Raw genomic sequence first — 23979 nt, 5'->3', positions numbered from 1 at the left:
CAACTTTACGGATAGAGTTGATATAACTGCAATGTATATCTGCACTATAGTAACAATTTGAAACAAAAATAACACAGAAATCAAAATTAATAGATAAAAAACTTTGTTTTATTGCAGGAAACGATTACACCTAGCAAATGAGAGAACATTCTATATCAACCATGAAATATCAATTCCCCTTAGTGCTGTGCCTTACCTTTTCTCTTAACGTTACTTTGGAGAATATACATAAAGTAATTACTACCAGTAGTATATTTTTATTGGCCTCAAGTGGCATAACATAAAATACCAGTATTAATAGCTTGGGGATTTTTACTGTTTTCATTTTACACCTTTTCAACCAGATTTTGGGTTAACACACACTGATAAATTACCGCCTATGAACATATTTTTCTCATATATCAATCTAGGTTCTGAGAAAATTTAGTGTGGAGCTAAGTTTCTACTGGGGTTACATGAACACGACAATATAAATTTTAAGTCAAAATAATATATTAAGTGCATCAATTTGGGGCACCTGGAAATTTCTCCTAGAAATGTGTCCCAAAAATGTATCCTATCAATATATCATATTTGGTATTTACACAAATATGACAATAAATTCTTGATATTCATATAAAACCCTTTCAAAATTTATTATGTCATCATAATAATAACATTATTTTGTCTATTTTACAATATTGAAACATGATGATACTTTTTTATATTACTATAAGTTTTAACTTCTGCTTTCAAGATGGAATCCATAAGCACTCTGAAAAATAAATGTTAAAAAGTTTGTCAACTAATTTTGTAAACTGTTTAAATAAAGTTTCTGATCAGAAAACTGTTTTTGAAATGTTATATTGCACGAACTCTGCAAGAAACACATGCACTAAGCCCTCGAGACTGGTGCTATGCAGCAATATACCAGTTTAGTCGTATGCATCTACAGTAATAATCTGCAAAGGAATTAACCCACCACAGCATGAACCATGTGTCAAAGAGAGACTGTGTTCTGTACAAGGACACAGCTCAACAAGCTACCATAACATATCTGGGTTATTGACCAAGTGTGAGGTCAAGATAGCTGGATATTGGCCAAGTTTGTTTTTTGTCTGTTTAGGGACCAAACAGAGTCAAGGTCCATAAAAACACACAAAAAAGAACAAGGTCAATATCCAGTCATCTTGACTGAACAAGCTTGGTCAATAAAGGATTTCATATAGAAAAAAGAACACTATTTTCTTGTGGGACACAGTGAGTAATCGTGAGTGGGCAAGATAGCACCATCTTACACGCTCACAGAGTTAATAGCCATATATTAAATGCATTTACAATCTTACTCTTGAGCTTGAAAAAATTTTATGAGGACAATATGTCCCCTAAAAATACTTCATAAAATAGCAATGGCCATTTTTTTTTAGCACATAACTTTTTACTTAAAACAAAGGTTCGAAACATTACCTTAACCAAAATCTATGATTCAGTGCCTGGAGCTTCTAGGTTGTGTTCAAACTCTTCTTCTGCACTGGGTGTCAATAGCTTGACAACTTGAACTTTCAATGTGGATAAAGCTGTATGCAAGGTAGAAAGGGACAGCTCTTTAATGTCAAACCAATATTAAGAACTTCATCTATAAAAGTCACTTGGGGTAGTGATAAAACACTTCCCAGCAATGATTCTCAGTTTAGGTAGCTGTTAGTGGATTGCAAGAAAAACTAAAAACAGTGTAGGGAACCTAAAACAGTGGCCTGTAAATATTGCACCCTTAACAAGAGTCCAAAGAGGTCAATGTGAACCTGCAGCTTATGAAAAACACCTAAGAGGAGGAGGGCGACAAAAACATAGTTTAATGGGTTTTTTTTAATATATGCCAAATTTATGTCAACATTGACTTTTACCAATTTTGTTATATGCAGAGTTAATGTAGGTGGATTAATTGCTTCATATCAACAGTAGTGGTGTAACAATTAATCGAATTCTCGATTAATTGCTATTATGATTGTTTGGTTCGATTCCCGATTCTTTGATTCCCGATTTTGGTTCGATTTTTTGCATACCTTTCCAGAGTGCCCTCAGTGAGTTATTACATTGTGAAATCAGAATCCAGAACTCTTTAAAATGTGCGTTTTTGATTGACGGGTAGAGATGTTTACAGTTTGTGCACCATTTTGTCTTGCGTGGTAAAAATGTTGCTCTTCTACCACCCCTTGAGAATTTCCAAATAAGGCAAACCATGTGCGACACACATTGTATCCTAAAATTGAGAGTTTAGGGTTGTATGTTGTTTACATTGTGTAAGAATTAAAAAAAAACTTAAATATTTTGCACAATCGAATTGAAATAATTGAAATCGAAAGGCAATAATCGAAATTGAATCGAATTGTAAGGAATATGAATCGTTACACCCCTAATCAACAGTTACTGAATAATTTACATGAAATTATGCTGAAAGCAAATTGTGACAAATGAAACAAAACGAAAGGTAAACAAAAATAAAATTGTGAAAACAAAATGCTAGATAACTAACTTTGATTGTTTTCTGTGGAGTTGATGAGGGTGACCTGAGGAGATGCAGTTGTATTTGATGCTTGTGTGGAATGTTGTGTGGAGTTGACATGTCCAGATGATGGTGATGCTGTTACAGAAGGTTCTGTAACCTTATCAACAGTTACATGTAACAAAGAGTCGCTGGAATTACTTCCTGGTGAAGGAGAGGGTTTCACATTTTCGGCATCAAGTTCATCTTGTTCGATGTCTTTATCAGTTTCTGCTGCTAAGCTGTCAGCTTCAGTAAGACTCTGGTGTTCAGCAGTTTCCTTGTCATTAGAAATGCTTGCTTCTGTACTGTTAACTACTGGGGTATTCTTTTCTAAAAGAAAAAGAAGAAGTCACGTCATTGTTTCAAAGCATTTGACCATAACAGGTTCCGCTATCCTGTAAAGACTCAATTCCATACAATTGATCACTGACATTTATTCCAAGAGTAACATGTACTGGAGTCCTGAACGAGAAACGTCCAGTTAGATGACTGGTTGCGCAGGAAATTAATGAACATGTCAAGGTAGATTCCTTGGGTAGTGCTTGAAATTGAAGAAGGCAAGTAACAATGATGTACACTGGTGATAGCCTGCACTGAAGAAGAGGATTGATTGAGCTTAAGGGTAAGGACAGACAATATTAAGTTGTGATAATCATGAAGTGTTAATGAGTGTCCAATGTATGTACCACCATACATCAGCTGCTGAATACTTTTCTCTACGCTGGGTTTACACATGTATTTCTATAAATTAAAATCCATTTCCATTCTTTTCTTAAACCTGTTTCTTTCAGCAGGTTTAGATTAGAAATACATGAAAACAAGAAAACAAACAGAATTCTTACTTGGCAAAGTTGTAACTGGCTTTTGGGTTGTTTGAACTTGTTGCACTGATTCTGTGGTTGATTTTTTATTCGATAACTGTTCCCATAGTCTCCTCACTTCTCCTGAGCAATTGCATGATGCTGGTTTTTCATGAATAGCCTCCTGATGTTGATAATTGTACACAGTTGTGTTGATCTGTACAACTTCCAACAACTGCAACAAATTGAGACAAAAAATTGACATAGCATATCGGATAAAAACTTGTAGTTGTATATAAATAATGTTCAAGTGCCTGGACAAATTGAGGATTATAATTTAATATAAAATGCAGGATATATTCTTCTCAAAACATTTACCACTTGTAGGAATTAATAGTGAAACAAATTTCAGTCTTCAGTCACTTAATTCATTCTTAAGGTTGATCGCAAACTCAAACAATTTCAACGTATGTATGAACGCTTTTCAAACAGAGTACCACATACTCTCTGTGGAATAGCCTGCGAATGCAGATGTATTTCTGGCTGTCCCTTGGTTCCCCCTATGTGAGGAATAACATTTATAGAATACTGATTGTTATACCTCCCAAATCAAATCAGTTTTCCCGATCGGTCTCAAAAACAAAACTCATTCTTTCCCTTGGGACCAGGTATTAAGTGTTCATTATGTTTCACTGACAGGGATAAAACATTGTGGTTAACAGTATGTATCTTAAGAATCAGTAGTGTATTTTGTGATACACCTGAAGCATGAAACTTCATTTTAGCTATGAATTCATATACAGCAAAATCAAACATACCAATTGAGCCAGATGACTTGAGTGCTGCTCTACATCATCTGAAAGCTTTGTCACAATGACAGATAAATTGAAGACTTTCTCTGAAACTGCCTCCGTGTCTGCTTCAAGGTGCCCTCTTGATACTACACTACTATGATTTAGACTTAAACTCTCAGACACTTTAGTCTGTAACTCGTCGATTAGAACCTGGTATACAAAACAATAACTACAATGAATTTTTCTCAGGGTAGGTCTTGTTTAATAAAGTTTTAACAATGAATTGCATCAATGTTAGTACACAAGGCAATAACACCACTGACTACAGGCTATGAAAGGTGGAGGAGAAATATGGATGATCAAAACTAGGCAACTGAGATGTACTTGGAACATTGTTATGTGATTTACATCGTGAAAACCAAAAACATTTGCCTCTTTTATTTGAGAACTTAGGAAGTCTTATATAGCTACGATTTCACACGAAAATTTTAATTAAAAAGATAAGCTAAACATAACCTCATACATTGCATGTTATTGTCAAACTTACAAAACCATGAACACCTAAAATATGTCTGGAATGTTGATTGTGTTATACCCAATCACAAGCAAGATCTTCAGGGCACAGAAAACAGATGGGTTCCATCAGTCACTATTGCATTGTACAAACATGCATCCAACATTCACAAGACAATTTTACTTACCACATGTTTCTTCACTTCTGTCAGCAGACTTTTCATTAGCACTCGTAACCTTGTCATGTCATGGGACAGGGAGTGGTTCACTGATGTAACAATTCCCATAACCCTGGCAACTTCCTAAAATCAAAATTACGAAATGATGATGAAAAGAACATGAAATGTGTCCTGGACTTTCAATGAAAATAGTTTTAGCGCATAACATATTAAAAGGATTTGTGATTACTTTTCAGATGACAGTCAATGACAAATTCATGAAATGGCTACTTACAGCTGAAATTTTAGCAGTAATATTCTTCATGATTGATTTGTCTTTCGCTTTTTGTTCTTCATCGTTGCTAACAGGCATTCGTAAAATTAATGGTGGTGTTCCAGTATTTTTCGGAGCTTTAGGAGTTGGCTTTCCCATAACATGAGCCACTTGAACCTGTGGCAAAGACATTCCATAACAAATTAAACAGAACCATGCCAAATGATATTTATCAGAAACAGTCCGAAACAATATGTTGGGTCTTGTAGGGTATTGGGAATGACAGTATGGCAACTACTCAATCAAAGAAAGAACGAAAGAAACTTTATAAGGCACATATTTGAACTCAGCATAGTAAAAGTAAAAATCAAGGGGAGGGGACTGCCACTTACATGTAACAGTGAAATGGATGCACAAGGAAGGCAAAAATGTTTTGAGGGAACAAACAACTAAATGTGCAGAATCCAAATTTTAGGTTGTGGCTCCAATTCAGGTCAGATCTTGATTACTATTTTCATATACTTCATTATTAGCAGATATGACTTGTATTCCTCTGCATTGTACATCAATTAACACTTGTATAAGCATGCAAAAATAATTAATTGTTGTAAAGGGATTACCTTGCAAAACCACTAAGCGGTATTATAAAGGGATTGCAAAACAACTAAAGCATTATTAAAACAAAGTGTACCATAATGGTAATATTTGTTTTTACACTTTATATCAGATCCAAATAGCATGCAAAATCTTAAAATATATTAAATAGAAAGTACTTACTGAAAGATTAAAGACATTTTTTGACAACTCATCCACTTTTCCATTCTCTTGACTGGCTAGTTTTGTTAGCTGTTTAATCTTGTCCTTAATTTCAGTTATGTCACCTCCTGTATCAGCCATTCCTTTCTTTAATGATTCTATGTCCTGAGTTATTGTGTTAGCACTTCCTGGTAATTTGACTTTCTTCTGTAAGTCATTTATGGTTGAATTTAAATGAGCAATCTGGAGAGGCAAAAAAAGAATGTTTATTCAATAGGCAGATTCTTCTATATGTAGTACACCAACATGTAGGGAGTATGTGCAACAGTAGACTGAACACATTTCAGAACTGTTATGAAACAAAGGTACTGGGCTCTGAATTGAAAGTTAGTCAATGAAAAAGTCAACTATTTTAATTTAGAATGTGACTTTCCTTTATTTAATGAACATTATATCCATAGATGTTGTTCAAAACTTAAGCCCTTTGACTGCAAATGGCACATATACAGGTCCTGAGTGGTGGTGCTCTTTGTACCAATTGTGACGTCTTCAATTTTAATGTCATCAGATATTCTTGATAAGTAGATGGTAGAGCTAGGATAGATCTATCCGCACAACAGGTGGTTTTGTATGTTGACTGCATTCTGATGTTGCAAATCAGCTTAGGTGCAAAAATGGTGGGAAAATGGCCTATTATACTGGTAATTGATCCATGTCCCATTTCCAGGCTTGGCCCATAATTAACACCCAACTTTTTTCGGAAGTCAGAAAGAATATGAAATGCAAAAGGTAGTAAGAGTAAAAGGACCAAGAAAAAAGAAAAGGAAAGGGCAAAGAAAAAACTTGGAACGGGCAATCGCAAAAAAAGAAAAAACCAAGTCCAAATTTTGGCTTATGCGTGTACGCCAAATTAAAACATTGTACATTTTGGACCTAATCTCGGGGAAATCGATCTTTTTGGTAAAAAAATTGCTTTCTCAGCAAAACTAAGGCCCATTTAGCATCATGGCATCCAAAAAACTGATTTAATGGCTAAAAACGGCATTTTTTGTGAAAATCTGGCAGTCAAAGGGTTAACAAGCAATCATGGCCCCAGGCAGTGGTATAGTTCACACTAAAACCTAAACACAGTGGACATAAGTATTCACAGCAAAGGTATTTCAAGAGAAATGACAAGGCTCACCTGCTTAAGAATTGATTTAAATTGTTCATCATCATGTTTCATAGCCTTTTCTTTACTGGCTTTTAGGGTGTCATACTTCTGAGTCAAGTCATTGTTTAGGCTTTCATATTCTTTTGCAGTGCTTCTATCATATGACTCCACTGTTAGGGCAAGAATGGATTATAATTTAACAATTAAATTGTTTTTAAATAAACAACTGTATTCATGAACAAAACATTTCTCAAGGAAACATTTCAAATAAAACTAGCCAATGAATGAACAAGAAATTTTAGTTATTGTAATTAAGAAGTAAATGAAAATGAGGAGATAAACTGTGCCTTTCCACAAGAGAAATTAATGATAATGAAAATATTTTTGCCCGAACCGTGCCCTTCTTTTCCCTCTGTTCAATGTTTACTACCATGACTAACAATCCCTTTTTTCACATGTTCCCAGGTCACCCACCATGATTTTGCCAGGTTATCATAAACAATTAGCTGTGGCCATTTTTAGTTATGTTCAGTACTGGCTGGAAAGTGGTTCTCTGAGTAAAGTGTCTTTTCCACAAACACAACATGATCTCATCCTGTGCCAAAAGCCATACCCTTTGATTCAAAGTCTAAAACCCTTACCATTAGCACACTAAGCCTTTCCCATGTTGGTTTTAGTGAAATTAATAATTAACCAGTTTTTAGTAAGTACAAAGGGCCTGGGAGAGGTAGCAGCACTTGGATGATTATTAATGTTAATTACTAGATTGTTAAAGTGATTTGATCCTTGGATTTGAATGAAGAAAAAATTAAAAACAAAACAAAACAAAAAGAAATAGGAAAAGTTATTTCACAATATGAAAGGAATCAAAGATAACAAAAGTAGCATATTCATCTACTTCAGGTTATACCAGACATATTATTTAATAACTGAACTAGAATTACATTTTAATGAAAAGCTTGCCTGTACATCAGATATGTACTATTTGCCATATTATGATTGGCTGCCTGTTCCAACACAGGTGAATGAATTTGAGAAATGCATTTACTGATTTATTTCAAATTTTCTTTGTAGTGGCAACTATCAAATTACTTGTACTGCTATGGGAAGTCTGATGACATCAAACATTTCCCTGCATCTTTTCAATTTAATTATTTTCCAGAAACAAATTAACTTCTCTGAAACACAGCTAAGCATCTGCAGTTTGAAAAGTCAAACCCGTGAAAATTCCCACCTCCTGAAGTATTTCCTTTGTTCATACAATTCTATCATTAAATATAGATGATAGTTTGAAAGCATTGCTGTATTAAATTTTAATCAGAATCTCGCAAAGAGGTTGAATACTTGTAAAATATCAAATGTTATTTCCGGAAACAAACAAATGAATCATAAACATTTCTTCCCAGTGACCTTCTTGCCAGGATATCATTCGATCCGAAACGATATCTTGTAAAAATCCAGTTTGGCGTTGACAATAAATCTTAGAATGAGCGTATTCATGAATAATATGACAAAACTTGTATCACATATCATCCTCGGAGACCCAAGGGCTGCTAGTCGGGCATATCGGATAAGTCTTGTAAGACGTTGGAAGAGCGTTGAGAAGCTGTCTGGTAGACAATATCACGACAGGAAATATCAATATTCGTATCTCTCCTAACCAACACACGCCAAAAGATAAACTAAAATATCACGATAGGCCAACGTCCCGACAAAATTCACTCAAGAATTCTTGTCTTCTTTCTGGAATATTTTACTAACGAGCGTTGTTTTCATAAGAAAAAGCCTCTAATCTGGGCGTTGAACAGAAGAAACAATATTAAACTTGGGGTTCTGAGCCGTGGGACGGAATAAATATTGAGTGAGCTTCGCAACTAATTATCCACATTGTCAAAGCCTAAAGAATCAACGAGGTTATCGACATTCTTTGACAAGTTTGACGATTTCTATACCAACCACGAAACTATCAGCTGGAGATCATGTCAACAAACTACGTAGTACTTAATATGCGACAATGCGAACTCGAGACTCAAAATCGAATTATTCATAAATCCACCGCTCCATTCAGCGCTGGACACAATATTTTTTTCAAGTGAGCGCTTCAACAATTGTTACTTAACAATCAAACACCTTCAAGAGAGTTCAAAGCTTCGGCATAATGCAAATTTAGTTTAAATAACCTCTCACATAAATATCGTAGTCGCGTGCTCGCGACTAAACATTGATACTTGAAACGTATCTACTGAACTACAGCAGAGCTGCATTAGATTTATCGATATCAGGACTCCAGAGTAAAGGTCGACAGGAGTTTTATTTCATTACTTCTTCATTTTCCCCAATATTGAATAATTGATGAGCGACCTGTGAGGAAGAACATTCGATCAAAGTAATTGATCTACAACCGCAGATTCATGAAATGTCCTGAACGAATCGCTTCGCACAAAGAGTTTACTTTCGATACAATCTACAAACCAAGGGAAACATAAATTATAATTAAGGAGTGCCGGGAAAGGCCCGTATTTAATTCTTTTTCTGGGTTAATTTGTGATAAAACGCTGCAAGAAAACGTGTAACGTCTTGATGTCGCAATTCGAACCTTGGATCGAATATGTCGTGTTTGACAGCGTTTTCATCCTTGACTGCGTGCTGGATTTCTCGGATTGCGGAAAAATTCAACAACATTAGACCAAAGTTAAAAAAAATTCACAGTAAGTATAGAAACTCTGTAGTAAAAAACTCCGGAACAACACAATTATAAACGAATTTCCCGTACAATAAAGTATTAAAATGTAATAAAGAAGTAAAACTCAAACTGTGAAAAGACCCGAAAAGATAATAATTATTATCAACCGGACGCTCAGCCTCAAAAGAACCACGACTTACCTTTGCTTAACCTTCTCCTCATGAAATCTAAATCACGCTTGAGTCTCAAGCTGAACCATCCCAACACGACTACACACAAGACGGAAGCTATGAGGAGAACGGAAAGGAAAACCGAAGCACAAACTCGACAGCAACCGCATCTCCGTCTGAAACGTTCGGAAAATGAATATAGAATGAACGAGATGAAAATACAACATATATTCTCCGAGAGTAAGTCGCTTCTTTCTCTCAGACAAACACGCCGTAGAAGAACCTAACCTTGCAACATACGTGGACTTCCCTGGCTTGATAATTCTCTTCTTAGGAAGTGAGAATTCCTGGAGGTCAGAGTCCGAATCATCATCGGGCACAAGTGTGCCATTTCGCCTCGATGAAAGCTTCATTTTAAATTTACGCTTTGTCATCCCAACATTCGTCAAGTTCCATGTTTTTTACAAAGAGTAAGTGGCAAAGGAGCATGGAAAATAATTAGTTCATGCATTCGTCAGCTTTCGGTATTGATTTCTGAATGACACATACAGTAATATGAGGACAGTAGAGAGGGGACTGGGTAGGAACAACGCTTACTGTCCAGTAAGCTGTCCGGATGTTTTCTTTTTAAACGTAACTTCTGCTAAGAGCATATTCATAAATGCTTTTTCTTCACTTGGTCGGCGTATAGCGAGTAATATAAGCTTAGGTTTATATTTGTCGGTATTGTTTTTAGCTCATATCTGGTATATTTTAGTGCTGAATTTGTGATATGTTGGTGTTGATGTTGGTTGTCTGATAACTTGCAGAATATTTAAGGTAATTCCTCTGAAATAAAAGTGACAGTAGAGTTTTGTTCAAACTTTGTCCACTGAATATTTGTCATATTAAAACCTCAATTTTGAAATAAAAAAGGGGGGTGCCCATGCTCATTAAGGAGCAGTGATGCATTGAAAATGCCCCATTTTGGCATTATTTGATGCTTATTATAAGAACGCATTCCCAGTAATTGTAAAATCTTTGTGAACCCAGACTCATATAAACACGCATTAAACTACAGTCAATGCATTGTGTCAAACACAAATAAACATTTTAAGTTTGATTCAGGCAGAAAGCTAAATCCTTGATTAAAAATTTCAACCAAATTTCTTGATGTGGTTACTGACTGCAAAATAGAAAAGACCACATTGTGTCTGCTATTTTTCTTATTTATTCAATTTTCAGCAATAGAAATTAGATCAGTCTTTTCTCACACAAAGCTTTTGATTAGTTGATTACAATGACTGGAAAAAAAATTGGGGTGCCCGTGCTCGTTTGTGAGCTAGAGCCATTTTTCAACTGACAGAGCTCAATATCAAGGCAAATCCGTGATGTTTTCACTGTGCGCGTGCACGAGCGCACGCTAATGACGCCATAAATTATGCGCAGTAAGGATGCGTAATGCAAATGTGAGGAATGACCTTAATCAGATCTCTTTTCGAAAAATTAATTTGTACACAGTATTATGTGATATTCTCAAAATCATTTCCATGCTTCCAAAAAGTGATTTTTTGGTTTTGTGATTCCAGGTACATGCACTTTCTTTGTTTTCTAACAAAAGTTTAAGCTGCACTCCAAAAACATTCACTGCAGTTGGTCTAAGAACTTGATCCATTTTTTGCCCTATCAAGTATTGAATTTACTTTATACCACATGACTAATTCCAGCAGTGCCCATTCCCCCCCCCCCCCCGGCAACCCTGGGGCATTTGCTTATGTTGTCAGTTCTGGGGGTGGGGCATTCGCAATTTTATCGCAGCCCGGGGACTGGGTATTTGCATATCCTGGGGCGACCCTTGGGCATTTGACACACGTGTTTTTGAAACTGCAATGGATGAGTTCATCGGGAAAGACGAGGTGTTTGTTGAACAATGGCTTGTCCGTCAGGGACTAGAGAAACTTGTAGACGTTTTTAAAGGTATGTTTTCTCAATTTTGGATATTTCTTAATTACTTGTGAGCATATAAATATAAGGGACAAGGTGAACTATGTTTTGTTTATTACAAAACAATCACTGACGTGAACACGACTATTTTGCATTTTGCATTCAAAACTAGCCTAGCATTTTTTAAATTCATGAAAGTGGAGTTAAAAAACTTAGGGTTTGCAAATTCAAATGATGCGATCTTCAAGACAGATCTTGAAAACTGTTAAAAACAAAATATAAAGAAATAAATATAATCAAAATCAACTAACACATACTGTTGTCCTTGAAGTCTTACCGTTGCAGTAAAAGACTGAACAGTTGAACGATTTATTCACTGATTAATAAAAAACTACAGAGGTGTTGGAAGGCGACAATCCCGGGGGCAGGGCATTTGCCCTCTTTTTTTTTGTCCCCACCCCGGGGCATTTAGACAGCTTATGTGTCCCCACCCTGGGGACACATGCCCATTTTTTTAAAAAAAATGCTAATGCCCGGGGGTTAGCCGGGGGGGGGGGGGGGGGGGATGGGCACTGCTGGAATTGACTGACGCATAACGATAAATTATATCAATTTATAGTTCTTATTGACACAAGCATTTTACTTAAACATACACCACTCATAAAATTCATATGAAACTCCATCCAAGACCCGAGTGGCATATTTTTCATATATTTCTCACTAGTGAGGGTGTTGATGAGGTCATTTCTCGTTTTTTCTTGGTTGTTTGTGGTAACTATCAGTTTATCTGTACAATAAAAAGAAAATTACAGGGCCGCTGTGTTATATTCCAAGTTGATATATTTTGTTTCCAGTATTGAAAAACTAAAAGTTGATCTTCAGTGGCCACCTTGGTATGGCAGCAAATAAACAGAAATGAATTTTAAAATGTAACAGCATGGATGAAAATGAACAAGTGCCTCTGCCTACCCAGGAATTTCAATGCTATGGACCAGAAACTTATCTAAAGGAAATGGCAGTATATATACAAAAAAAAACACAAGAATTAAGCACCAGCCCAGGGCTAAAACTGCTAAATTATTCAAAACACACCAGGACCATTACAAGTTGAGGTTTTGTCACCCAAATTTGCAATTACAGTTGAGTACAATCAAGCTGGAACAAAATAACAACTAGTTTAACTGGACTAAGCCTCTTCCTTTTCTTTTCATCACAGCGAAAAATACAGAAGATAGATATCTATTCATGGATTTTCCTTCATAAATATTCCAAGTGTTATTTGAGAAGTGAAAAAAAAAATCTATGAGTCTTCTCCTGAACCTTGATGGTCTTTTTGGCCTTAAGACTTAATTTAATTCTACAATGTTTATGAGAAAGTAAATATACATACACTAAACAAAAGGTGGAATATTCTCAACTCAGGTTTGGTAAATATATAATTTGTTAAACATTCGTAAGGAAAATTAGTTTAATTATTCTTAGGTTTGCAATTCTTTTTGGGTGGGTGTCCTCTATTAGTGAAGGGTTCTCCCTTGCCTAAAGCAACTGACATATTGATAAAGTTTAGTTTCAAACCTCCACACTTGAAGTGAAGAGTACAAAACTATGCAAAGTGGGACTCCAACCAAACCTCTAATAGTTAGAAGGTCATGTGTAGGATACCGGTATCCCTTCATTAGTTAACATTTTCCCAAAACCTGAATGTAGGCAATGCTCTTTGGCATAAATCCTGATGGAGGTTAAAAACAACGAGTGTTGAAGAGAACCAAGAACACAATTTTTTTCAACATTTGTTTACAAACAGCTCAAGATTTATGTTAAAGAAATTCTCCAGTGTCTAGCAGGTCAAGCCAGACATCAATTTACATGAAATTTAATCAAAATTCTGAGTTGTCTATGTTGGAATATTGAACTCCTAACATAAAGAGTGCCCAGCTTAAACAAATACAGAACACAAATATACTCTCCAACCAGAAATGTTTGTTACTTAGGTTTGAGTGTAACTAACTAAACATTAACAATATTATTTCATTATGAGTTTGAGTTTTCTATCTTATGATAGCTGACAAGGGCACAGACCAAATAAACTATCACACATAGAAATCAAGAGCAAATAATCTAATTGTTTTAGGATAAATCTACTAGTTGTTCAAAACTTATCTACATTCTCTTCATAGACACTTTGAAAATGCAAAGAAGCGGCCATCATAATTCATCATGATGATAGATCGCGAGTAGATTATTTTATACTCATGTGGGCTAGAAGAAGGTATCAATGACTTACATGAAGTTACTCGTTTTTTCATTGACTCCAGTGATGTTTTCAGGATAATTGTGAACCACATCATGGAGATCATTGTTCCAACAGTGAACAGAACAAAGATCACTTGAAGAGCATTCCACAGTGAACAGCATGTTGTTGACTGTGGGGCAACATGAAGTTTCCTGGTAAAAAAAAAATAGAAAAATAAATAAATAAATTATAACATTTACATAAATAGGGAGGAAGCCACATCAGAGGGTCCTCCACACTAGTTGAATTGGAATTTGAAGACATTGGTTCTTGTGGAGAATTCTTGTGGAATAGATAGGAATGTCCATATTTTAGATGATAATTGATCATTACATGTACCAATAAATTTGTAATTAAAATAACAATTTAAAAAAATAGAATGTAGTATCACAGGAATATAGAGCCTCAAGTTTGGAGAACTGGTAAATTAGCAAAGGGTTGCTGTGGCCACTGTATCAGTACACTATTTATACTAAACAAAGGTTTCTCTTCTTTATTTACAACATAACTTATAAATTTTCACTTAGCACTAAATTTAAAAATTGAATTGAACCAACAAAGTTTTTAGTCTGTTTGATTGTACCTTTCTTGAAAGGATCTGAGTACCCACGAAGGAAAATCAATCTAAGCAAGAATTTAGGAGATATTCAAGGCATTCAATTGGAAATGTGGAAAATTGTGGACTTATGGTACACTGTAGCAAGGAACTGTTTTGAAATAGCTAGATTGTCTCCATCAGATTCTTTATACTAGACAAAAACAGACAAATTATTTGTGTTTTTTTTTCCTTTGTCAAATTCTTTGTTAATTTATCTAATAGCGTATGTACAGCGGAACACAGTCTTATGGTCACCTCATTAATATGGTCACTTTTCTATGTCCTGGCAAAGCGGCCATACATTTTCCTTTAAGGACGTTCGCGCTAATTGTTTCTGAGCATCCTTACTACGCACAAAAATTCACACGCCACATCATGCATCAAGCACTCGCTAAGTAATAAAATGAACAATGATATACATGTAGGGCAGATGGCCATTGCTATAGCTTTGCTTGGATTTAACAATCTTGGACATTTGGTGACCCCTATTTTTCTTTTGATAGACCATTTTCTCTACCAATTTTCTAGGTTTAGTTAAAAAAATGAAGAAAATCTATTGATTAGAAGTTTGAATTTTTTGAAAATGCACCATCAAATTCCGTTCTGTCTAGCTCTTTATCTGTGTGGCAGTTTCAAATGCCTCTTGAAGGGTTAGATTTGTGAAAATGTTGGCAACATTTGCAATTATTTACGCAACAGACCCACTTCTACAAAATATGACTAAGATCGTTTGCCTCTGTTGACTCACCTCTGATATTTTTAACTATAAACCCCTGTAGACCATGCTGAATTACGTGCACCAATTTTTCAAAATCAGGGCAGTTTTCCTCATGCTTTATATCTGAAACGAGGTTGGTGACCCCCAATTCTTTTTTTTTTTTTTTTGCATTTCTGGCACAGGTAACTCATTATCTGACTGCAGTAAAAAATAAAAAGATATCTATTAACTGGAAAATTATTGCACGAACGTCCTTAAGAAAACCCTGCTAATGTGGCCACCCCATTAATATGGCCAACGGTCACATTCTGAAATCCCAACCTGGTTATATCTGCATTCCAGATGCCCTGTTTATGCGGCCACTCAAACCAGTTATATTCATCTTTCCATTGTTAATACTGTATGTACTGATTGAAGTCTCAGTTTTTTGAAACTTATATCTGCATTCCAGATGGTTATTAAGGAACACTTGTTAGAAGTGCAATTGCAATGTATCTGTTAAGACGTCACTCAATTTAGACCATTAACACAGCCACCCCATTAATAAGACCAAAGTTTCATGGCTTGTTTGTGACCAGAATAACGGGGTTCCACTGTAGTGAGAATGGATTTGACTAAACGTCAAGAATAGCAACGTATTGGCAATGTTACATTGATGTGGAATTTTAGATTGGCAACATCTTCACAGTCTATATAATTCAGGGTCTAGAGAATATCTACACCAGAGAAATTTTCCTCAACATGATGCTGATATTTTGCTGTTTGCTGTGATTATGGGTAACACTGTTTAATTTTATACTTTTTTCAATTGACTTATTTTTTTTGTCTTCCAACATTTTCTGTAAACCTATCCAAACAAAATCTTCATGTTGCTAAGTAAAATACAACATAACTATTATAATCCAGTGTTTTCAAAAAATTAGACGAAACACGGCATTGAATAATATGAGGAATAAAAGCACCGTGAATAAATTCATTTAATTATAGCACCAAAATCTGAGCAAAAGCCGGAACTTTTTAAGTTCAGTATTAGTTGCTATAGTGAAAAACCCCTTACATCTCAAAGTGGATTTTTCCTGAACACCGGTCAGCTAAATCAAGTTACATTAACTCAAACACGATAAAACGAAATTATATTTCAGTAATACATATAAATATCTCTCGATCTCAAAACTCACCCGAGCGTGTGTTTACATTGTAAATTATTGACTTGAATGTAACTTGCAACCAGTTGTGACATACATGAGATTAATAAGCTTACATACTCATGAACTGGAAAAGAATATAAGCTTATAGAAAGAACGTGTTCGCCTTTATCACTTAATTTGACCCGTCTCGTGTACTTATACCTATCGAAAGAAATATCTATTTAAGTTTAGGTAAGTTTATTTGAATATTCGTAGGAGAAATCTGGCGTTCAAAAACAAAGGTTAGGTTCCAAATGTTAGATTGTCTTACACGGAACTGGTTCGATCTGTGATTAACACATGATTAACAACACAGCAAGCTGAGCAAGATATTTTTTGAATCGATTACTATAAGAGTAAGCAGATTCAAGCTTTAGTACCTTGTTCTTGGACGTCTAAGGCGCGTTGGTGGCAAATCCAGCGGAGGGACATTATCGTCGGATTCACTACTTCGGTTAACAGCTCTACGATCTTCTGCGGAGTTGTATGAAATCAACAACGATTCTTCTTTGTTGCGTTTTGCCTTCTTCGAATTCATGTTGATGGAGAGCTCCAGTCCCTTTAAACCCGACAGTTCGCTGTCTTTCTATTACAATCGATGCATTGTGTTGGTATCTTCCCCGCTCACTTGAAGAATGCCAAAAATTGGTGGGGATTTCGCACTCAGAAATAACGTTGTTGGTGTCTCTGCAACGGTCACAGTAACACACAGAACAGCCGGCAAATCACGATTCAGAAACTGCTAAACGAATGTGACTCGTACCTTTCAATAACGTGTAAGTGCGATGCTGTCGTCTTATAACCAGAACTACAGGTCGAGATTCTTCTATGCGGCGCAAAGAGAGAGGCAAAAAATGAACGGACGCCTGTCTCGACAATTCGCACACGGGAGGGGTAAGTCGACAGCGCGCACCTCACTCACGTAACATAGGATTTTTCATCTGTTTCTGGACTTATTTTGTTGTCAAACTAATACATCAGTGACAAATAATTTGATTGCGATTTTCCTTCAGATTACTGCGTATATGGTCCACACTCAGAGTTATAGCTGATGGACCATGCTACTCTCACTTCCGGTTAGATATTGACAAGGTTTTGCTGTGTCCAATGGGCACTCGGGCTCGATTTGTAACAACCGAGAAGCGCGCGCGGAAATCCAACCTCCTGGTCGAGCCCAATGGCCACTCCAGACAATTATCACGACCTAAAACTGACCTCTTCATCTTCCTGTAAAATTTATTTTAAAACGTTAATGGCGCAACGTAAACATTCAAAAAGTTTTTGTTTGAAATGGAAGAGATCATGCATCCTCCACCCTAGGCTGTTCTCAAACCGGAAACGAAACCTCATTCCTTACTGTATATCTGACAACAAAGCCATCTATCCTCCTAAAAATATATATTCAGCCAACGGGCTGTTGTTTATACATCGAAAAAATTGTTTGATGCTTGGGGATATCATGTGAATAGATGCACGAGCCAGCCTGAAATGTATTAGCACCCTTTCTTGGGGCCGTTTGGAGAGCTTCCAAGATATGCAATATCAGTTTCCCCTCACCTCCCCTCCTGGGTTCATAATTTGTTGTCTTGAAAACATCTCACAATTTTCCTTTTGAAATCGTTTCAGGTCTTGCATTTCAAAACGGAGTTATGTTGCGGCAAAAGCTGCAGAAAATTTCAGAAAACTGTAATTTCCACATTGGGTAATAACTGTCAACGACAAGTGATACCCCATGCCCACCCCGGTAAGGGACAATTTTGTATCGTAAGACTGTTTCTCGAGTCTCTTGGCAAATGGCCATAGACTTGAAGACTGTTAGATGAAATTTTGATTTTCTTCCAAAGGGCGAGGAAACTGTTTATAGAGCAACACGTAGAAGCTACCCAACTGGAAGCCTCGAAGGGCAGTCATGACAAGGCGCATTATGGTTGCCTTACCTGGTATTCGCAGAGGCAAACTACTCCACGGCACTCCTGAGGACATTTCGACAGGTCTTTTCTGTTGGCGGGTCAGACCTGAGACCAGATCCATCAAGGGAGTGCTTAGGTGAGAGAGATTTTGTTTATTGTGTACATGTAGCTTGCCTTGTTGAACGTAATGATTTTTATTCAGTCTTCTTAAATAGTAGTTACTGCATTCCTATGGGACAACAGGGAAAATTGTTTCAGTTTATGCGTCGTTCGCCTGCTTTGAGCAAATATATCAACTTCATTTTCATCACATCAAACATCCCGACATAGATCTCTTTTGAAAAGGGATATAAGCTCACAACAACAAAACCTGCTCGTTTCGTGACTATGAAAATTTTGTAAGTCGTTTCGACAAATTGCAAAAATAGTTCAACTCTTCAGATATGGTAAAAGTGCTTTTACAGATGAAAAATACACATGTGAAAGAATACATACCTCGGTTGGGCATTTACAAATTTTGAATATTTTAGAAATTTGGCTAATTATTACAAAAACATGAAGTAAAGGTCGTATAATTTTAAGAGTTAGAGTAGATTTTTTTATAAGCTCATCGTTTGCACATACAGAAAGAAAAAGTTGTTGTTTGGCAAAGGATTTTTAATGTGAGAGTTGCCTGGTTAGTAAAATTATTTGATTTTTTGGGAAAAATCCTACCATTTTGGGCCACGCTTCAAAATAAATACTGATTTCCTGCCTGGCTTAAGGGTAATAAGATCCTTTACTCTAAAAAAAGGGAGCAGAAGTTTGAGTCATGCACATTAATGAATTTATTTAGCAAAATGTACCTATAAAAATAATTTGATAAAAAGCAGCAGTAGGCAAAGATCGACAAGGACTTTCTCAAGGTGTTAAACATACCACACTGAGAATTTTCTGCTATGCTGTAAAATGATAGCACAAAAATATGTAATCAAGAAGTATTACAAGTAATCCTTGCTTATTGAAAATTAACTTTTGAAATTTAACTAAAATGAAAAGGTTTATTGTTCGGTTAGTTCCAGATTTTTCCACATTGCCACCCAGAAAAAAGGCAACCAATTCAGAGGAAACAGGAAATTCAATCTGTCTAGTCAGTTAAGAATGCAAACAATTTTTCCATCTAAACAGAGGTTATCTATAATGTATGGACCCTGGGCTGAAAGAATTTTGTGCAAGAATTTGCTTGATTTTAATGGCCAACAGGGTTCTTTTCAGTACTCCAGAGAGCCTAAGTGAGCAACAGTTCTTTCTTCTTGTCCAAATTTAAAGTTGAATTTCCTTCATCACAAAATGTAACTATTCCAAAATATGAAATAAAATTACATCACAATATTAGTTTTGCTTATAAGTGATGATAGATCAAGGGCATTACTTATAATAATTATTCCTGCTAAAAGATTTGATTTGTGGGTGGGGCAGAATGTGGATAAAAGAAAAAAAAATTAATGATGATAAAATTATGGGTTACTTTATCAATCAAAAATGTCCGTTTACTGAAGATTTCATGGAAGGTGCTAGTGACAGCTACCAAGTGAAGACAAATTATTATTTTTCCCCAAGTGAGTTCGGCCATTAAGGTTGAAGTCCATTGCTCTGAATCAAAAAGGTGTGCTAATTGTGCATGAAGGTGATGCGCAGTCGTAGCAAGAATGCGTAATGCATTGCAAGAGGATCACCCTTGATCATGCAGTGATTCGCTGAATGTAAATGATGTACTGTGATTTTGATCAGATTGTAACGGTAATGATTGTTTTACTTCTGTTTTGAAATTGTCATGGGATTGAAATTCAAAGCTAACTTTTCCCAAGTTGAAAATATTTTTAAAAATACACCATCGGTTAAGACACTAAAGCAAACTGAAAAGTAAACACCTACAAGTGCATCACAAAGAAGACAGGAAAATTTCTAGCTTAGACTTCATTGCCTTACAGGTGTACCTGCACTTCTCAAGTCTTGAAAACTGCCAATACCAGTATGCACTCAGCAGTACATGACCAACAAGTTTGTTGTTCCTTTCAGTTATTAAAAAAGATTTGATCCTTTACAGGCTAAAAGGATTTAGTAGCTAATAAATAGAAACCCCCAAGGTTTTTTTAAGCAAACAAATTCTTCACCTAGCATGATACAATTGTCACCTGCTTTTATTTTACTTTTACTAAACTATTGATTGCAAGCAATTAAAGCATGAAAAGATTTCCTCACTGCCTCAGGAGAATAATTTAAAGGCAAAAGGTTTTATTTCTTTTAATACTGTATATCAAATTTAAAAGATCCAAACCATTCTTGTAACCAAGACCCAGGATTTCTTCAGTTGCTGCTGTCAAGAGATTTTGGAAGGTTGTATTATGTAGGAACGGTTCAAGTTACCATGGTACTGATTTGATTTAGTACCCTACTTCCAATACATGCCCACTTTCTGGTCAGTGCTCCTTGTTGATAAGTGCACCCACTCTAATAAGCACCCCTTCCCATTACAAAAGTGACATTCTCTATCTGAAATCTGCCTTCTCATCTGAACGTAACTTCTCAAACTCATTAATAATTCATCAAGTTTAAACAAAAGAAATGACCATTATGGTGGTTGGATATCTGATCTTAAGGTGGCTGAACACAGTTTTTGATACCTGTGTTTCGTTCACCTTTTTCTCTAAAACTCTTGATCCCTCGGTCGTCAAAAATGGCAGCAAACTAGTTAACAACACAAACTTTGGTTTTTTGATGGTTGAGCTGATGTATGTGCCATTGCCATGGCAACATGAATAAACATAAACAGGCCTTTAAAATCGGTTTTGTTTATTTGCAGAAAATCTAGTCATTAGATTTTCTTTATAATTTGCATGCAACAAGCTTGTAACGATTCTCACAAGTTAACACCATTTTGCTAAAACTTTAACAGAGAGATCTTTAATTATCCCTTGTTGAAGGTTCACTGGAATATCTAGAATTTCCTTTGTCAAAGTTCAATTATTTTCGATACTTCATTTACTCATTTCCTAAAGTATTTTCGTGCCAAATTTCGTGAAATTCTAATGAGTGGTTCTCGAGAAACAGGCATATTTCCAAGAGTGCAATTTTCATTCAATCGCAATTTTTTGACTTACTACGCACGCGCTGCATTTAACTGGGTTCTTTCGGTAAGAAAGAAAAAGCTGAGAATTGCTGGGTTCTTTGCATTGTTACCTTTTCTAACATATCTTTGTAATACAAGACTAAAGCCATCAATAAGCTGAGTTCAATTATAGAGAAAAATAGCACAGATACTGCGGGTGTTGAGTAAATAAAATGATCACTCTATTGACGGCACGTTTGTTTTTTGCAATCCTTGTGCGCGCGCTGAATTGCATCAGCAAAAGCGTGCACGAAACTGTGTTCGGCCACCTTAATTAGGTAGCATAGATTTTTTGGATCATGGTACTACAGGCATCTGAGGTTGAGTGTTGATCAATACCCTCGATTGACCCTTAATCAACATGATCGATAATCGATTGATACTCAGTTGACACTCCATTGACACCTTGGTTGACTCTCCATCGACACCTCGGTTGACAGTCAGCTAATTTTCACTCCATGCATATGAGTCGGTCGACACTCAGCCGACTATTGATCAGCTGTTGATCAGGTGTCAATTGAGTTTCCACCAACTATCAATCGGGATGTTGATCAAGTACCAATCAAGTTGTTGATCGAGAATATCAATTGACTCTCGACTGGGGATCCCTTCAGTGCACATGATCCGATTTTAATGTTATTCCTCCTTGTTTCTTGTTAGTTTTAGATTTAATTGAGAAGATTTATTTAACACTCGAGACAGTATTTGACCACATTTCCAAACACCTTGAAGCCTGTCAAAGTTATTCTTCATCACATTTTCAACTCTCTTCTCGATGTTTGGAATGTGGTCGACATGGTCTTTCATGTCTGATGTATAGGCGAATCTTTGCCGACATCATTGTTTACATTTTTCCTCATTAATATGCATAGAGAAGGCATCACACTAGACACAAATTGACTACAAAAATTTAAAGAGCTTGTGAAACTAATAGTAATTGGTTTGGCTCTTCTAATTTTGGTGTATAGATATTCATTAAAAATTGGATTTCAAAGTCTGGTCATACAATCTTTGTAAAATTTTGAGTTTTTAAGCCCGTGTCACACAAAAAGTATTCACTGCATTGGGCTCAAATTCCTTAAAACAGTTAATTGTTCAAATGGTCAGTTGCCTGTTAAAGCATTTAACAAGAAATATAAGGAGTAACGTTATTGGATGTTTCCATGTATCCAACATCATTATCAAGAAAAAAATCAATGAATGTCAAAGTTGTTAAAAGAGTTGAGTTATGAATATCATTAGGTGGCATTCCTGTGTGCGTGATAATTATGCTAATAGAATGGCTTTGCGCGAATCAAGTCTGATTGCACGTTCAATGATGGTTTAATTGAGATTTTGTATAAACAACATTTCGTAAACAAGGCAGTCTAGTTTATTCCGGCACTTTTTGAGGATAAAAAAACTGTCTGCGATAGCCGGGCAAAGCTATTCCATTAGCATAATTATCATGCACACAGGAATGCCACCTAGTGATATTCATAACTCAACTCTTTTAACAACTTTGACATTCATCGATTTTTATTCTTGATAATGATAATGTCCAAGCCATTCTGTAAGACGTTTTTTTTTGTTAAACAATTTGTTGCTGTTTTTTTCTGAATTTTTGGTGGCCTCTGACACCTCATCAGAGTTGCAATATCAAGGTTTGTTCTTGCTTGCGATACAACCCCGCCTCCTGTTGTTTTATTGATGGTAATTGGACTTGAGGGAGCAGTATCCTCTATCCTCTTAATCATTGTACTCTAATTTTATTTTCGTTTATGTGGCAAATAAAAAAAAATCCTCTTGTTGACGATGGCACTGTCCAAATTGATTGCAATGAATCCAAGAAAAGCCTCTTGTGGTAGTTGAGGATCTGGGCATCTTTGTGGGTGGATGTGATCCATGGACTCAGCATGCTGTTTAATTGCTGATTTGCTATTGCTTGCACAACCTGGTTCATGCTTGGCCCTGTGTAAGCTCCAAGACCCAACGTATGTGAATGCACAGTCATGCCAGCTCACTTTGTTGCAATCCCTTAAACTTGGTTGATCGTTGGTTTGTCTTAAGGCTTCTTAAATATCTGTGCCTATGTTCTCACTGGCCTTAAGGCTGGCAGAACGCAAAATATCTGGAGGACACAGCGTACGTGATCTGACGCACCCTTTACATAGTGAAGGACCACAAACCCCAGTGGCCTCTCCTGTGACTGTCTCTGTTTAGTCTTGTTGCTTAGGCACTTCCTCGACAGACTACCAGGGTAGCCATTTGCTTTTAAATTGCTTAAAATGTGTTCCTGCTCATTCGTTCTTAGTTCAGGCATGAAGAGAGGAGGTTAGCTCTGTTGAGGAGTGTTCTCACCACAGCTTCCTTATGTTGTGCTGGATTGTGAGACGCA

At 36.1% G+C, this 23979-nt stretch overlaps 2 protein-coding genes across 4 annotated transcripts in view; one reads left to right on the top strand and one right to left on the bottom strand.

The window, feature by feature from the left end:
- Positions 1-86: 86 nt before the first annotated feature.
- On the bottom strand, positions 87-17575 carry LOC110066120 (uncharacterized). Of its 3 annotated transcripts, none has more exons than XM_089286950.1 (11): positions 16925-17575; positions 14033-14193; positions 7003-7142; positions 5841-6062; positions 5085-5240; positions 4820-4933; positions 4143-4328; positions 3367-3559; positions 2513-2854; positions 1447-1556; positions 87-754 (listed from the first exon to the last, which is right to left on the bottom strand). In XM_089286950.1, the coding sequence occupies exons 1-10, from the start codon at positions 17080-17082 to the stop codon at positions 1459-1461; spliced, it is 1770 nt and encodes a 589-aa protein (XP_089143076.1). In that variant the 5' UTR covers positions 17083-17575; the 3' UTR covers positions 87-754; positions 1447-1458. The 3 variants fall into 3 exon arrangements, with proteins under 3 accessions (XP_089143076.1, XP_089143077.1, XP_089143078.1); XM_089286951.1 differs by lacking the exons at positions 14033-14193; positions 16925-17575 and adding exons at positions 9856-10001; positions 10114-10383; XM_089286952.1 differs by lacking the exons at positions 14033-14193; positions 16925-17575 and adding exons at positions 9856-10001; positions 10126-10383.
- A 763-nt stretch (positions 17576-18338) lies between these two features.
- The window catches only part of LOC110066275 (nuclear factor 1 C-type-like), a 34651-nt gene continuing 29010 nt past the window's right edge, over positions 18339-23979 (top strand). Inside the window, exon 1 of the mRNA XM_089286949.1 lies at positions 18339-18590. The gene's annotated coding sequence lies outside the window, so the exon portion shown is untranslated. The remainder of the gene's footprint in view (positions 18591-23979) is intronic.

This window comes from Orbicella faveolata, unplaced genomic scaffold, assembly GCF_042242905.1.
Source record: "Orbicella faveolata isolate gen_17 unplaced genomic scaffold, um_ofav_v1 contig_14, whole genome shotgun sequence".
Classification (NCBI taxonomy): Eukaryota; Metazoa; Cnidaria; class Anthozoa; order Scleractinia; family Merulinidae; genus Orbicella; species Orbicella faveolata.
Note: the sequence above shows the minus strand (reverse complement) of the source record. Positions and strands in the feature narration are given on the sequence as shown.

Bases quoted from the DNA above. Each gene is read 5' to 3' on its own strand.
- LOC110066120 (XM_089286950.1), bottom strand. From the start codon at position 17,082: ATGAATTCGAAGAAGGCAAAACGCAACAAAGAAGAATCGTTGTTGATT. The intron at 14,194-16,924 runs GTACTAAAGCTT...TTTTTTTACCAG, and splicing joins CTTAGACGTCCAAGAACAAG to GAAACTTCATGTTGCCCCAC. The intron at 1,557-2,512 runs GTTAGTTATCTA...CCTTGCATACAG, and splicing joins CTCCACAGAAAACAATCAAA to CTTTATCCACATTGAAAGTT.